Source organism: Podarcis tiliguerta (genome assembly GCF_965153285.1).
Source record: "Podarcis tiliguerta genome assembly, chromosome: Z".
Lineage (NCBI taxonomy): Eukaryota > Metazoa > Chordata > Lepidosauria > Squamata > Lacertidae > Podarcis > Podarcis tiliguerta.
This window is the reverse complement of record NC_139553.1, coordinates 23,071,969-23,087,514: the sequence shown is the minus strand read 5'-3', so window position 1 is coordinate 23,087,514 and position 15,546 is coordinate 23,071,969. Positions and strand designations below refer to the sequence as shown.

Genomic DNA, 15,546 nt, shown 5'->3' with positions numbered 1-15,546 from the left:
CTATCAAAGTGTACTTGCCATGATGGTCATATCTTATGTCTAGGACCAGATGTTGATGCTGAAGGCTAGTTGTGGGAAATCTTAAGCAAGAAGAGTTCTGCTTTTGTGCTCAGGTCCTGTTTGTAGGCTTCCCCAGGCATCTAGTTGGTCGCTGTGAGAAGATAGGGGTGGCTAGATAGGCCTTTGCCTGATCCAACTACGGGGCTTTTCTTGTGTTCCAAAAGAGCCCATAGGAATTCTGCAGCTGTATGCATCTGCATGGGTTTGGGGAAAGTGAAGCTGAGGTTCCGAGGATGATAGGAGAGACACATACTTAGGCTAGGATGGTGTAGAAGGAAGTGTTGAGGGGGGCAACTCATGAGTCATCTGAATCTGCGTTCTCCTCAGGCCAACCGTGGACTCTGAGGCAGGGGATATGATACTTATCAAGGTTGCCTCAATGAAAAGATTACTAATGCTGGAGAAACTTTCATAACCTACCATTGTCCATCTCTTCCTGCATGTCTGGGAGGACTGGGTGTTTTCTGGGGTGCACACTAAAGTCTAGTTCTTTCTCACTGAGACAGAAAACCTGCATCTCAGTTACATCGCCTCAGGTGGAAAACGCTTAGCAAGGTGTTTTCTCCTGAAACAACTCCAACAGACAATTTGCATAGGAAATCTGCCCAGGCAATACAAAACTTGGTTATAACCATGATGCTTAATTTATTTATTGCATTTATACTCCGCCATTCTCCTTTCTCCAAGGAGCTCAAGGTGGTGTACATGGTTCTGTTCCTCCTCATATAAATCCCACAACAACCTTGTGAAGTAGGTTAGGCTGAGAGGCAGTGACTGGCTCAAGATCACCCAGTGAAATTCATGGCCAAGTGGGGATTTGAACCCTAGTCTCCCAGGTCCTGGTCCAACACTATAACCACTACACCACACTGGCTAGTTCTGCAGAGATTTTATTTGTGCATGGAGCTGTGTGTGCCCTCATCTGCAGCCTCTGGAGTGCTGCAGCTCAGACACAGAGTGATCTTGGTGAGATTTAGTTCCCCAAGGTGCCAGGAAGGGCCCAACAAACTGGCATGGTGTGGTGTCAACTGGATGTGTGCCCTAATACATGGTGTGCAGGGGGTTTTGTAGTGTGCGAGTCACATGTGAAAGAGTTTCATAAAAATATAAAGTTCTTAAATATAAATTATGTGTTTGAAATGTTATACTGTTTACTTCTCTCTCTCTCTCTCTCTCTCTCTCTCTCTCTCTCTCTGTGTGTGTGTGTGTGTGTAATGTAGGTTTTCCATTAACTAGAAAATGCTGTAAAAGTTTATTGGGAAAAAGTAAAAGCATTGCTCTGGGGTACAGCTGAAATTCCTCACAGCAAGGTTGTTGTTTTTAAAAGGAAGAAGTATTGGACAAACCAACCTGCTGTAATGATATGGTTAGGAAATGCCTGCTGATGTTTCGTGTGTTAAGAGGGTGGAGGAAAGGGTACAAGCCTTTTCCCAGGGAAGACGTATTTGCTGATTGTCTCTTATCTTGTTTTTCAAGCTGATCAGTGGCGGTTCTATTGTAAGCGCTGAGGCAGTATGGGATCACGTCACCATGGCCAACCGGGAGTTGGCGTTTAAAGCAGGAGACGTTATCAAGGTCCTAGATGCCTCCAACAAGGACTGGTGGTGGGGACAGATCGATGATGAAGAAGGATGGTTTCCTGCCAGCTTTGTAAGGGTGAGTCAGATCCTCTTTTTTTCTCCCTCTCTCCCTTCTTCCTCTATTCCTGAACATTTGTATCTTGCTCATGGATATTGTGATGACCATTGCTTTAGGAAATCACACAGCAGGGGAAGACTGCTGCCACCATTGCCTTTCTCTGCAGACTTTCAAGAAGCATCCGGTTGGCTATTCAGGGGGTGGGTGGCAAGGAGGTCTTCACTTTGCACCAAAATGAGTACACCATGGGCACCAGACAAGCATTTCTGAGGAGGGCAAGCCACAGTCAGCGTGTCACCACTGCAAAGATCCACTCTCTGATAGCCACTCTTGCACCTGATTTGCCATGGGCACTGCAGAGAAGGGGCTTGGTAGATGGCATTAGGGTCAGTTTATATGGGAGCAGATGATCTTTCAGGTATTCTAGGCCCAAGCCACTTGGGGCTTTAAAGCTGGCACTTTGAATTACCCATCAAAAGTTAACACATATAAGTTAGCGCATGCAACTTGATATGCAGATCTCTTTCCCTTTTTGCCCACCCTAATGAACAACCATGTATCTCCACCATCGTGTTCACACCTGCCACGCTTTGTGCCAGTAGTATGTTGAGGCTAATGGCCAACTCCTCACTTTCATCTCCACATGCTCCCCCAGCAGCTGCATATACAGTGTGTGTTTCTGCAAATATACTTCTGCAAATATTTGCACACATACAAATTTTATGCAGATATGCGCCCACTTTTCCCCCTCTTTGTTACAATGAATTTCATGGCCACCCTAATTGTAGAGCAAAGGCCTTTCCAAAAAAGAACATCTGTCAAAACACCACAAGGAAGGGGAACTAAAGAAACTTTCCCCCAGGAGGGAATTCGAGACCCCAGTCATGAATCCTGAGTAGACCCCCCTCTCTAGACCAGGGTTGAAAACCTCTTTACAGCACAAGAGATACATTTCCATCCAGGAAACCTTCAATGGACCACATGCCAGTGATGGGTGGGGCCAGAAGTAAAAGTGGGCAGAGCAGCTGGTGCCAATTTTACCATTCTAAAGTAGGCTGCTTCCTGCACAGCCATATCTCCATCATAGCAAGCAATGAGCATTATCAGAGTTCAGTGATATGTTCCAGTCAGGCAGAAATACTCAGGGAAGATTCATAGTAGGATTGGTGAGGTGTGTGGTCTGAGGAGGAGAGATGTGACTGAGGATGGAATTTGGCCTTGAGAGAGTCCCCAGGGCTGCCGTAGACACAATCCAAGTGACATCAGGGAATGTTGGAACACATGAAAAGACCTTTCTGCCAGGGCTGCAAAGGGCCTTGCTAAGAATTCCGGAAGTTTTTAACATATGTCTTTCTTGGCTGTTTTATTCTGCTGCGTTTGTGTTTGGTTTTGTAGGCTGGACGTCTCTTTTATGTGTATTGCATATTTCTTGTTATGTTTCATTCTTTTTTTCTGTACAATGCTAGGGAACTATATTTCACGAAAGGGTCTCATAAAATATAGCAAATAAGTAACCAGCCTATTGAAATTTTCCATCCTATTTGAGAACAGAAAAATGTCAGGTGGGGTAGATTTAATGACATTTCTCCAGAGACGGAGAAATTTTCCCATCTATTTCTCATGGCTGGGGCTGACCATTAACAGAGACAGTAACACAGCATCATTCTTTTACCCCAAGTCATTTCATTGTCCCCACCACCTCTGCATCTGTTTCAAGTGGCAGCAGCATCAACATCTGGCCACTATTTTGCTTCCACCACAATCTTTTGTGATGTAGCATCTTTTGTGAAGTAACATAACAAGGTATTGTTCGGTGGGGGAATGGTGGCAATCATATAAAGTGGTGGAGAAAAGTCTGCAAGATTTTTTTTTCTTTTATGGAGAGGTGGACAGACAGAGAAAAGAAGAAAATAGCAGATATTTTCTTTCCAAAAAATGTCAGCTCAGCTGTGTTTCTGTCATTCTTCCCTTCCTTGTTGATAGGATTTGTGGTGTATTCTCATGGCTCCCAAAGCAACCCTGCAATTTGTCTTAAATGCAGCAAACCTTTCATAGTTGGGAACAATAGGAGAACTTTGATGATGGTGTTATTGTTATTAGTCCCAAGAGAGCAAAAGTGCAGCAGGATAACTTCCTTGCTGTCATAATTCCTTACCATTTTTCTAGGGACTTCTCAGACAGTTGGGGGGGGGGGGGGCTGAGACCCAGATATTAACCCCTGTCCTTTTTAGTTCCATCCATCCTTCTCCTCAGCACAGCGTCTCTGTGATAGGTAGGGCAATAGCTTTAATCTCTTTTGAAGCCTAAGAGATATGGCGATTCCTTTTTCCTTACAAAATCATCTGAGTTGGGTGTTATCTGCTTAACTTTCCAGGTAATGTGACTAGCTCTGTGCTGGTGGGTGGAAAGAGGAGGCAAATTTATAAGCAGCACATGCAATACTTTTCTGATGGTGCATTGCTTTTTCTGTCTCTTCCACCTGAGGTTATACCAACCACCCTAGCTTGTCTTAATCCCTAATTCATGTTCACTGTTCATAATGTCAACCAGTTCTGATAACTGTAATAATTACCATTTGCAAGAAAAATGCCTTTATGATAACTGGTGTGTGTATAGCGAAGGCTTGTATATTACAAAGACGTCTGGGGGTGTAGTGCATCTCTGCAGAGGCAAACCAAACACCCACCCCTATACAATTGTAGTTGGGGTGGGAGGCAAGCTTTTTCTACTAGATATTTCCCTGTATGAATTAAATAGCAGCCATTGACATATATGGAAGAAAGTTAAAAGGCACTCCACTGGGGTCAAGTGCAAATGAGCTTCTCATGAGTCAAGGCATTCAGAATCAAGCTGTCTTCTGTCTGCAGAGTCCCGCCTCTTCATCTGCAGAGCTTCCTCCTTGATTCTGTTTCTTGGGCCACATGCACACTATATATGGTAGTTAGCCCACAGTGATACCACTTTAAACAGATATGGCTTCCCCCAAAGAATTCTGGGATCTGTAGTTCATTAAAGGTACTGTGGGTTGTTAGAAGACCCAGGTAACTACTCACTGGTGAGCTTGACATCAATACCAGGAAAGGTCCTAAAACAGATCATTCAACAGTCAGTCTGTGAGCACTTAGAAAAGGATGCTGTGATTTCTCAAAAACAAGTCGGGTTCTACACTTAGGCAGGAAGAATCAGCTGCTCCAGGATAAGATGGGGGGATAAAAAAGAAGAAGCTACTTCTATTCTAGCTTGCATAAACAGAAGTATAGCACCAAATCAAGGGAAGTAATAGTACCGCTCTATTCTGCCTTGGTTAGACCATGCCTGGAGTATTGTGTCCAATTCTGGGTACCACAATTTAAGATGGATATTGACAAGCTAGAATGTGTGCAGAGGTCTGCAAACAAAGCCTTATGAGGAATGACTGAGAGAACTGGATATGTTTAGCCTGGTGAAGAAGAGAGTGAGAGGAGATATGATCGCCATCTCCAGATATCTAAAGGGCTGTCACATGGAAGACAGAGTAAACTTGTTTTCTTCTGCTCTGGAGGGTAGGACCTGAACCTATGGATTCAAGTTACAAGAAAGGAAATTCCGACTAAATGTCAGTAAGAGCTGTTTGACAGTGGAACCTTCTTTCTTGGGAGATAGTGGACTCTCCTTCGCTGAGTTTCTTGCAGTGGGTTGGACTAGATGACCCTTGGGATTCCTTCCAACTCAGTTCTATGATTCCCCTCACAGAGCTACAATTCCCAGGGTTCCCTGTGAAGAGGGATTGATTGTTAAATCACTCTGACAATTGCATCTCTTTGAGCAGAACAGAAGTCTCTTGGCAACTGGATGCTGTTTCAAATGGATGGTGTTAATGTGGGAACCAGACTCAAAACAAAACCTAAGGCTAAATGTGAGGACTAAGCATCCTCTTTACAGTAGAACAGTTTGTTCTGTACAAATGTCCTTCAAAGTACAACAGCAAGGAGAGCAAATCAAGCACCTCACCTTGTTTCAGAAATACTTCTCCCCCAACCCTGCAGGGACTGTTTTTCAGATGCTTTAGGTTTGCATCTTAAAAAATTGGCAGTTTCTTCCCAGATTTGTCACGGTGAAGACTTTCCAAGAACTACTGTAGCAATCTGTCTACAGCGTGGGACCTCAGTGGGGAAGCGCCTGCGTATTTTTTTGGACATCAGCATCCAAATAAGCATTTCCACTAGTGCAAGGACTTTTAAAATAATTTTATTATTGAATTAAATCAAATCAAATTTCTTATCCATCCTTCACCAGCAGGGCAGGTAGCAACAATTTAATATTCAGAATTTTAAAACGGTAAAACAGATTACACATAATATCAGTTCCTCTTGTCGAAATGGGAAGACAGTGGGCATTTCAGAATAGCAACTTTTTATTTATTCTAGCTTATTTTAAAGCATCACATATATGTTTATACATACATTACCAAGAAGCTCAAGTCAGCTGGAACTTTGCACATGTCCTGTAAATGATGTGTCTGTTTTGTGTTTGCTCAGAGCAGTGAATGTGGTACCATTGCAAAGGTCTCACAGAAAGCTGCATTGGTCTAAGCCAAATCCTCTCTCACAGTGGTTGCAGCCTGATTAGTCCTTGGAACCTTTGCCATTTTGAATGCAACCATGTGCTCTTATTTGGCCCTAAGGCATTTTCCACTGGTAATTGGATTAAGTCTAAATATGCATTTCCTGGAAGATGCCACCACCTTTCCTCACGAGAGACACCTCAGTAACCTGGCTGTAAGTTCTGGTTGGCCAGAAACCCCTCATGACCTTCTGGCCATTCTGAGGTTAGAGTATTGATATGTCTGGTCAGCTAATTGGCTTCTAATCCCCCTTTGCATCCAGAGCTGTCATTAAAGTAATCATTTCGATCTGCATTAGAGATAGCACCCACCAGGAAGCAACTGGGCACCAAGCACTTCCCCAAACTTCTCTTGCCTAGGAGAGAGGTTAGCCTCTGACGCTGAGATGGAATGGGTCCCAAGTCTGAGATCAAGTGTCGCCTTTAATGCCAGAGGGAAACCTGGCCCATCTGGAGAAGGACCTGACTACAGGCAAGGACTACAGGCAAGAGCAAACTTTTCAGGAATAAGGCCCTCCTCTTAAGAAGACCTCTGGGAAGGAGGAAGTTAATAGGAGTCAGCTGATGTAAGCATTTGGTTCCAGCAGCTTCCACTGAAAACCCCCAGTGTTGGGTTGGAAGAGCTGCTTAGACAACATCAATATACCAGCTCTATGTCCTGCCTATCACAAACCTGGCCATGGACTCCTCTCACTTTTGCCTCTTGCCTGCCTCTTTGTTGTGGACTCTGCTTGATGGGACTCTGATCTTGGAGTAGCCCTGGATATCACTTTGGTTGCTACCCCATTGTTGCTGCTGGCAGGTCCCCTGCTTACTCAGGATTGAGAACAGGTTGGGCTGTGAGTCCTGGAAAACTTGCTCCCTGCCTTGCTGGCCTTTTCCCACCTGGCCTAGAAAAGTGGGACATGGACTGACCCCAGCTACAAAAGTTGCTGAACACACTCTTGGGTTGTGGTATTGTTTAGGGTTTTTCATTTGGTTTTGTTGTTGTTAATGATATTAATTAGGGTATGTTTAGCCTGGATAAGAGGAGGCTGAGAGGGGATAGGATAGCTACCTTCAAATATCTAATAGACCGTCCCATGTAAGACAGAGCAAGCTTGTTTTCTCCTGCTCCAGAAGGTAGAATCCAAACCAATGGCTTCAAGTTACAAGAAAGGAGTTTCTGACTAAACATCAGCAACAACTTTCTGATGGTAAGACCTGTTGACAAAGGAATGGACTCTCTTGGAAGTTGGTAGACTTCACTGGAGGTTTTTAAGCAGAGGTTGAATTAAGTTTGCACTTTTAGAAGACACCTGAAGGCAGCCCTGTTTAGGGAAGCTTTTAATGTTTAATAGGTTATTGTATTTTAGTGTTTTATTGGAAGCCACCCAGCCAGATGGGCGGGATAGAAATAATAAATTATTATTATTATTATTATTATTATTATTATTATTATTATTATGCAGTCTCACATAAAGCCTGTTGCAATAATCCAGCCTGGAGACTATCAGTGCATGGACGCAGTGATCAGGCTATCGTGGTCCAGAAATGAATGTAAATTACCGTATTTTTCTCTCTATTAGACGCACCGGACGATTGGGCGCACCTAGTTTTTAGGGGAGCCTCCCCACTCCCCTGCGGAGACTTCATCCTGTGGCTAAGCCAAGACATCCAGCGGGATGCATCCCGCTCACTGTCCTGGCGTCTTCTTTAGCCATGTGCAGCCTCTCCGCCCCTGGAGAGGCTGTGCGCGGCTAAGGCTCCCCCAAGAGCCGCGTTCCCTTTAAAGAGCGCTCAGGAAAAGGCCCCAAGAGCCGCACACACGCTGCATGCGGCTCTTTAAAGGGAGTGCTGACAGAGCCTCCCACCTGCATTCGCTGCGTAAGACGCACACACATTTCCCCTTACTTTTTAGGAGGGGGAAGTGCGTCTTATAGAGCAAAAAATACGGTATGTACCAGCCAAAGCTGGTGGAAGTCACTCTTAGCTACTGATATCATATGGGCCTCTAGCAACAGATGGATCCAGGAGCATCCCAGATTGCAAGTTTCCTCTTTCAGAGGGATGTCAATTCCATCCAAAGGAGGCAATTGACCAATTATCCAGACTTGGGAACCACCCACCAACAGTGCCGCTGTCTTGCCAGGATTTAGAGTCAGTTTCTTGGCACCCATTCAGCCCACCACCGAGTCCAGGCACCGGTCCAAGGCTCCACAACCTCTCCTGATTCAGATGTTACAGTGAAGGAGAGCTAGGTATTATCAGCATACTGATGACACCACGTTCCAAATCTTGCAACGGTGACTTCAACAGCTTCACATATGTTAATCAGCATTAGGGAACAAGATGGTACCCTGTGGCGCCCAAAGCACAATTGCCAGGGAGCTGCTGACAGATCAAGTAAGAATAATAGAGTTGCATTCACCACGTCCTTCTCCATCCATCAGGGTGGCCAAGGTGAATGCAGTCCCATAACCAGGCCTGAACATAGACTGAAATTGGTCCGTTGGATGAAATTGGTTTCATCCAAGAGACCATGCAATTGTTGCACTACAACCCTCTCAATCACCTACCCGAAAAAGAGAGTATTTGCAACTGGGCAGTAGTTGTCACATTGTGTCACAAGCCAGTGGGTCTGCGGTGGGCTTTTTCAGGAGTGGTTTGATAACTGCAACTTTCAGGACAGCCAGGACCACTCCCTTCCACATGGATGTTTTGCCCACACCCTGTATACACACATTCATAATCCCATGGCAAGCTTTAAGAAGCCAAGAGGGGCAAGGGTTGAAGAGAGATGTTGCTGGCCACTGGCTGCATTGTCCCAAGATCCTTGTCCACATTGTCAGGCGACATCAACTGAAGCTGATCCCAATAAGTTGAAGCAGATGTTGCACTGGATGCCTCACTGGGGAATGTAGTCTGTGGCAGAGGAAGGGGGGTGCAGGGAGTGCTGTCCACCCCAGGTGTCATCACTGAGGAGGGGGGTTTGACAAAATGAGGGCGTTTTTTTAAAAAAACAAAAACGGGCTCATGAAACTTTTTAGGTGCGATGTAGTGGCTTAGATGCCTGCAGGTTCCACACTGCCTGAAATGGCAGCATAGGACTTGTGTCTGCCTACTGCCTCTCCCTCAGCCTCCCTACAGCTAAGGGGGAGGGCAGCGGAGAGGCTCCAAGCGTCAGAGAGGCTCGCCTCGCCCCACCCCTGGCTGCAGGACACCCTCTCCCCGCCCCAGGCACCAGAGCAGTTAGCTACGCCGCTGAATGTAGTGAGTGTGGATGTGGCATTGATATTTCTACGAAAGCGAGTGACTATACCCTCAAAGTGCCTTGCATACAATTTACACTGGGCCTAAAACTCGCTTCCCTGAAGTAGATGTTAACAGACCCTGAACAATATGAAAATGTTCCACGCGGTGGCTACTTTAAGATGTGAATGGAGGCAGAAAAGTGAGCCTTCTTCACCGCTCTGACTGCTCCGCAGTTATGTTTCACTCATACTCTGTCAGCTTCTTTCATCACTTGCACTCTAGCCATTGTCTGGCCTGTTTCATTGCCCCTAGTTCACTGGTGAGCCAAAGTACACAACAGGCCCCACAATGCAGGAGAGGGTGCTCGGGGCAGTCGTGTCAATAGCCCAACACATCTAACTGTTCCACAGCATGACGAGGGCTTCAAGACGGTCACTTGCTCTATCTACTAGAAACTCACCCAGTGCACTCTAGAATCCAATGAATTCTGTAACCTACCATTCTTGCTTTTTGGTATGTTATTTTCAGTGATATATATGTTTCTAGGTAAACATCCCATTAAAATATGGTTTTTTGGTTGGAGAACTGAGGCAGTATTATTTTTGTTTGTTACTCTGCAATTTATTTTTGTGTTTTTATATTGTAAACCACCCTGCGATCATTGGACGAAGGGCAGTAGATAAATTTAATAAATAAGAATAAATAAAAACCATATTACAAAATTCAGAGCAGTGTTAATTTTGAAGGATTATATGTATTTAGAAAGTGCAAGTTAGAGAGGGTTCACATTAAAATACAAGCTGAACCTAATTCCCCCCTGTCCCTATCACAAAGGTTATTATTATTACATTTCTATCCCACCTTTTCTCCAAGGAGCTCAAGGTGGCATATATGGTTCTTCCTCATCTCCTTTTTATCCCCACAGCAACCCTGTGAGGTGGGTTAGGCAGAGAGATGGTGACTGACCCCCATGGTTATGTAAGGATTTGAACTCTGCTCTCGAAGGTTCTACCCCAGCACTCTAACCACTCTACCACTTCTCAATATAAATCACTTTATGTAAACCATTAAAGGTTTTTATGAATAAGCTATATATAAATCCTGCTAAATATTTTATTTTAAAAAATAATAATTGCAAATTTCTTAAATGCAATTCTCCTTTTCATCAAGATGGCCTTCCTGTTATGCATGACTATTGCTCGGTAGGAGGAATCTTAAGACCAGAGTGTTGGGCTCTGCAGTCTTGTCATTGTTCCTTGAAGGGACTCCTGTGGTTTTTACAGTCTCAGTTCTCCCACCCGCAACAATATGAAAAGCACGATTGTCAGAAATGTTTCTCACTCCTACTCTGCTCACACAAAAACACAGAGCAGCTCAGTGAGAGGCAACATGAGTGAGGTTAGCTGCAGAAAATGTTCTTTCTAACCAGCTAAATGGAGAGTTGTGTCAAATGCTCAAAGGAGACTTGCAAGCGGGAATCTTCCTGCTGCACTGTCTTTGCCTCCAAGTAAATGCAGGTGTTATTTTTTTAAATAGCTATAGGCTTAAATATCTAAACGTGATTTATTATTTATTATTTTTACCTTTTTAAGGAAAGGGGTGCTTGGGACATCTGAGTGTAGGGGTGGGCATGTGGTGGCTCAGCACCCTTGGGCTAGTTGCCAGGGACTCTCTTTATGTCACTCCCTTTTCTCCTGTGTAGGTGAGATACACAAGGGAGATGGAGGTAAAGGGTGCCTTGAAACCTTAATTTGCTGTGGGAACAGCAACAAAGTTTTTTACAAAGCCCTTATTTTTCACATCTCCCTTTTAGACATAGACAAAGGGCTCTTTAAACCCCTTATTCCTCTAGAGTGGACAGCAGCAAAACCTGGCTCATTTCTCTCCCTCAGCTGCTGACCTTGCATGTAGCAGATACCAGGAATTGAGAGTCCTTATGCGGGATGGGTGTGTTTCCATGGGGCTTTCTTGTTATATCTATCTATCTATCTATCATTAATTAGTTAATAAGTTAATATCTATATCCATCATTAATAAGTTCTTGCAGCATATTGAACCATCAAACAAACATAACCTTTAATATCTCACCCTGAACCAGAAAACGAAGTTTGAACAATCCGTCTAAAATGACAATCAAATAGAAAACAAAGTTCCTAGCCAAGACCACCATGTGTAGAAAAGACCTTGTTTAGTTTATGCTAACCAAAATGTTATATAATATGAAAGGAGTTCTCTGTTTTCATGTTTAGTCATGTACGTGTACCAGTCTTTATGCTTCATACCTTGTGCCAGTTGTATTTTATTAGTTTCTTACAAGTGCTATTTGCCAAATAAGCACCCTCCAAATTTTTCCAATACTGTATCTTATTATTACAAGCCTGGCTACCCTCTGAAGACTTTTTTTAGGAGGTCAGAAAGAAAATGTGAGGCCCAAACTGGGAGGGAGCAGCTGTGCAGATTGTGCCCTGCTCCACAATGGATCCTCCCAGATCAAGCAGGAAGGCTGGAAGAGGGTTTCTAAGTGTGCTTGATTGGATAACAGAGTTCCCAGTTGCAGGGAGCCTTCTACATGTGTACATGCTTAGATGCTCCCTTCAGACCTTCCTGCTCAGTGTGGGGATTGGGAAGAGGAGCTGTGTGCATGCCATCCTCCTCCAATTTCACCCCTTACACATTCTTTCTGAATGCCTGAAGAGGACTCAAGCTGCACTCATTTCCTGTCCTACTCCCCATCTCTCAGCTGATGCATAGGAACCTCATTTGCATGCTGGCAATTTCCCCCAAGAGTGGGGTTGTCACTTTTTCTGGATGAGGGCGTGTCTTTCACCTCCTGCTCTTATCCTACTGAGTCAGCTGCCAGAAAGACACTGCTGCCTCCATGACTACACTGTTCTCACCTATTTGATTCACCTGTGTAATGCCCTGTCTCATCCTAGCTTGGCTCAGGGCTCTCAGGAGAGACTGGAGCAGAGGCACTTACCTGGAAGGGCAAGGTTATACCAAGATCACAGTCAAGTCCAATGGGGCAGGAGGATCACAATCATTCAGTCTTATTCAGCACCCTGGACAGATCACTATGCCAGGTGTTGGCTGGAAGTCATCCAGGAAGAATGGTTCTCTTAGCAGCATATTGACGCCTTTTGAAGGCTGGCTGATCTGGACCTGCTTTTATCCTGCTCCTCTCAGGGGAACTATCTCTGTTTCTTAAATGGGCATTGCCTAGTTCTACAAGTGTTGTCTCCCATGGCATGGGGCAGTGAGGGGCACTCTGAGCCTTCAGAATGCAGTAAATGTATATCTCCTGACCTGCAAGATCTTGGTGTAGGGAACAATGACTCCCCAGACAATGCATCTCCCCACTCTAAGTTTTCCTCTCAGCCAGAGGTAGGCTGAGATAACAGAGTCTGACACTTCTCAGATCCAAGGCTCCCCTGACATGGATCCCACTCTTGTGATCTCTGGCTTTTTGCAAGGAAGATGCCTCCTCTGCTCAATCTCTCACAGTAAACAACCTAGGTCATAATGGGAAAGATTAGAGTAGGGTCTCCACAGGGAGTGCACTCATATCCCATGGAGGGGTCTTTGCTTCAGCAAAACACTGAAAAGAGTGTTGGAACTGGAACAGTGTCTCATCCAAGTGAAGATTACATCTAATAAGGTACCAAACTAAGAGCATGTCACCCCCAATTTGTCTCTTCAAGTGCACTGTTGTCTAAAGCAAACCATCAAGCAGGGTTGAGTAGGCAGGCAAGTGAAGCATAGAAGATTTACTTGGCAGTGTTGTGACTGGGCCAACAGGCCCAATTAAAACTGTACAGGGTGTATCCCTTTGAAGCTCAAAAACCTGTCTACCTCTTAGACACCACTGGATGAAACCTCTGCAGCAATCCTTCAAATCTCCAAGCTCCTAACAAATATCTGAAATTTATTTATATTTGTAAGTCTTAATAATTAAAGAGAGATGATTTGGGTGGGGGTTTCAGAGACTGGAACTGGTGTGGGGGAAGGACCATAGCTCAGCGGTAGAGCATCTATTTTGCATGCAGAAGCCCCAGGTTCAATCCCTGGTATCTTCAAATAGGGCTAGGAGGCACCCAGTCTGAAGCCTGGGAGATCTGCTGCCAGTTTGCATAGACAATACTGAACTATATAGACCAATGGTCTGACTGGGTATAAGGCAGCTTCCAGTGTTCCTTGTCTAAATGCTTTTGCTTCTGGTTAAAGAGATTTTGCACTGTTTCTATATCTGTTTGGCCAGAGTTGACAGTGGGACCCCCTGGAAGTGATACCCCTTATTGAATGCTTGAGGGAAATACTCACTGCATGTGATGATTAGCTGTGCCATGTCATTATATGATCAAGACTAAGGCTTATTCCCCACCCGACCCCCCGCCTTGCCTCTGGCACAGCAGTGAGGAAGATAATCAGAAGCTTCCACTTTTAAATATCAAAAATATAAATGGGGGGAATTGGGATGGCCTTAGAGAGGGTCACAAAAAACCACTTTTGCCATCAGGGCACCCCTGCAATAATAGTGTGTGTGTGTGTGTGTGTGTGTGTGTGTGTGTAAATGACAAATCTGTGGGATCTCTTAGGAGGCAGCAAACTGTCTTTGGCCAGCCTTGCTTACTTACATGCTGAAGTGATAAACTGGCTGTGATTGGCCTTGTCCTACAGCACCCTTCACTAGCTACTGCCTTCCAGATATTTTGGACTACCCTTTCAGCCTCAGTCAGCATGTTGTAGTCCAAAACATCTGAAGAGTACCAGATTGACAAAGGCCAGCCTTCCTCAGGTGCTCCCCCCCCCCCGTGTCACATGCTGTTCAACATGTACATGAAACCACTGGGGAAAGTTATCTGGTGGTTTAGATTGAAGTGTTGCCTACTCTGCTTTTCCAACTAAGTGTCCCAGGGAGACTGTTAAACTTCTGACTCAATACCTTGAGGCAGTTTTGGGCTGGGTGAGGGGGAACATTCTGGCACTTAATCCAGATAAGATGACTGATGCTGTGAATGGGGGAAACCCGTCTCTTCAGATGGAGGGTTGCAATCCTTCTTGGATGAGGCAGCACTGCCCTCAAAGGGCTAGGGGTATGTTCACATTACTGTCTTAGAGAACAATGAAAGTGTTATTTTTCTGATAAGTTTTAGAGCTCTCCCTCACATCAATTAGTTCCTTATTGTATACACACCTGTCCATTTCTTTGTTCTTTCTGCGTTTGGACACTTCTTGAGTTATTATCGCCAAACTTTGCCGAGGGGTTTTTGCAGTGGGGGCAGCAATTTTCATGGACTTTTGAACATCAGGCACCATTTTGATTCAAGATGGCAAACCAAAATGTGACTTTGGAGGGACTTTGCCCATTTCTTGGCATAGGTTAAGCCACCTCTTGAGATATTGTTGCCATGAGAGATCCCGGGATGGGGGCGACAATCTTAATCAATGTTTGGATGCTAGGCACCATCTTGAATCAAAATGGCAGACCGAAACGTGACTTTGGCATGAAGTCTGAATTTACAAGCCATAGAAGAACAGAGGAAGCTGCCTTGTACTGAGTCAGACCCTTATATTGCCTTATACTGAGTCAGACTCAGATCCATCTAGTTCAGTATTTTCTGCATTGACTGGCGGTTGCTCTTCAGATTTTCTAGCAAGGGACTCTCCCAGCCCCATTTGGAGAAGCTGGAGACTGAACCTGGGACCTCCTTTAAGACAGTCAGTGTGCTAAGCCCTAACCATGTACCACAGAGGCAAGAATGTAGTTATGAAGCCGAGTGTCAAAAGACTGGAGAATGGGAGTAGAAATCATTATTTGCCTGTCAACATGTTGGAAGTTCATGCCATGGTTTTGGGTTCTAAGCAACAGTTCGCACCAATAGTAGTTTGACATGATGTTTTAAGTGCACCTACCTCCTTTATTTTCACTCTCCGTAAGCTGGCACTGAAAGCATGTCTCTAGGCTATAACTCACAGCAAGCTACGAGAACAAGCCCAAGGGTACAGCTTTCC

General features: G+C 44.7%; 2 protein-coding genes across 11 annotated transcripts in view; one reads left to right on the top strand and one right to left on the bottom strand.

Moving 5' to 3' along the window:
- The window catches only part of LOC310669944 (craniofacial development protein 2-like), a gene marked incomplete at its 3' end in the record, with an annotated part of 710,849 nt that overhangs the window by 206,963 nt on the left and 488,340 nt on the right, over positions 1–15,546 (bottom strand). The window lies entirely within an intron of this gene.
- Positions 1–15,546, top strand: part of ARHGEF9 (Cdc42 guanine nucleotide exchange factor 9) — a 279,379-nt gene that overhangs the window by 203,505 nt on the left and 60,328 nt on the right. For all 10 annotated transcript variants that reach the window (XM_083423400.1, XM_083423402.1, XM_083423401.1 and 7 more), the window contains one exon: positions 1,537–1,716. In XM_083423400.1, the coding sequence (XP_083279526.1) occupies positions 1,537–1,716 (180 nt within the window). The remainder of the gene's footprint in view (positions 1–1,536; positions 1,717–15,546) is intronic.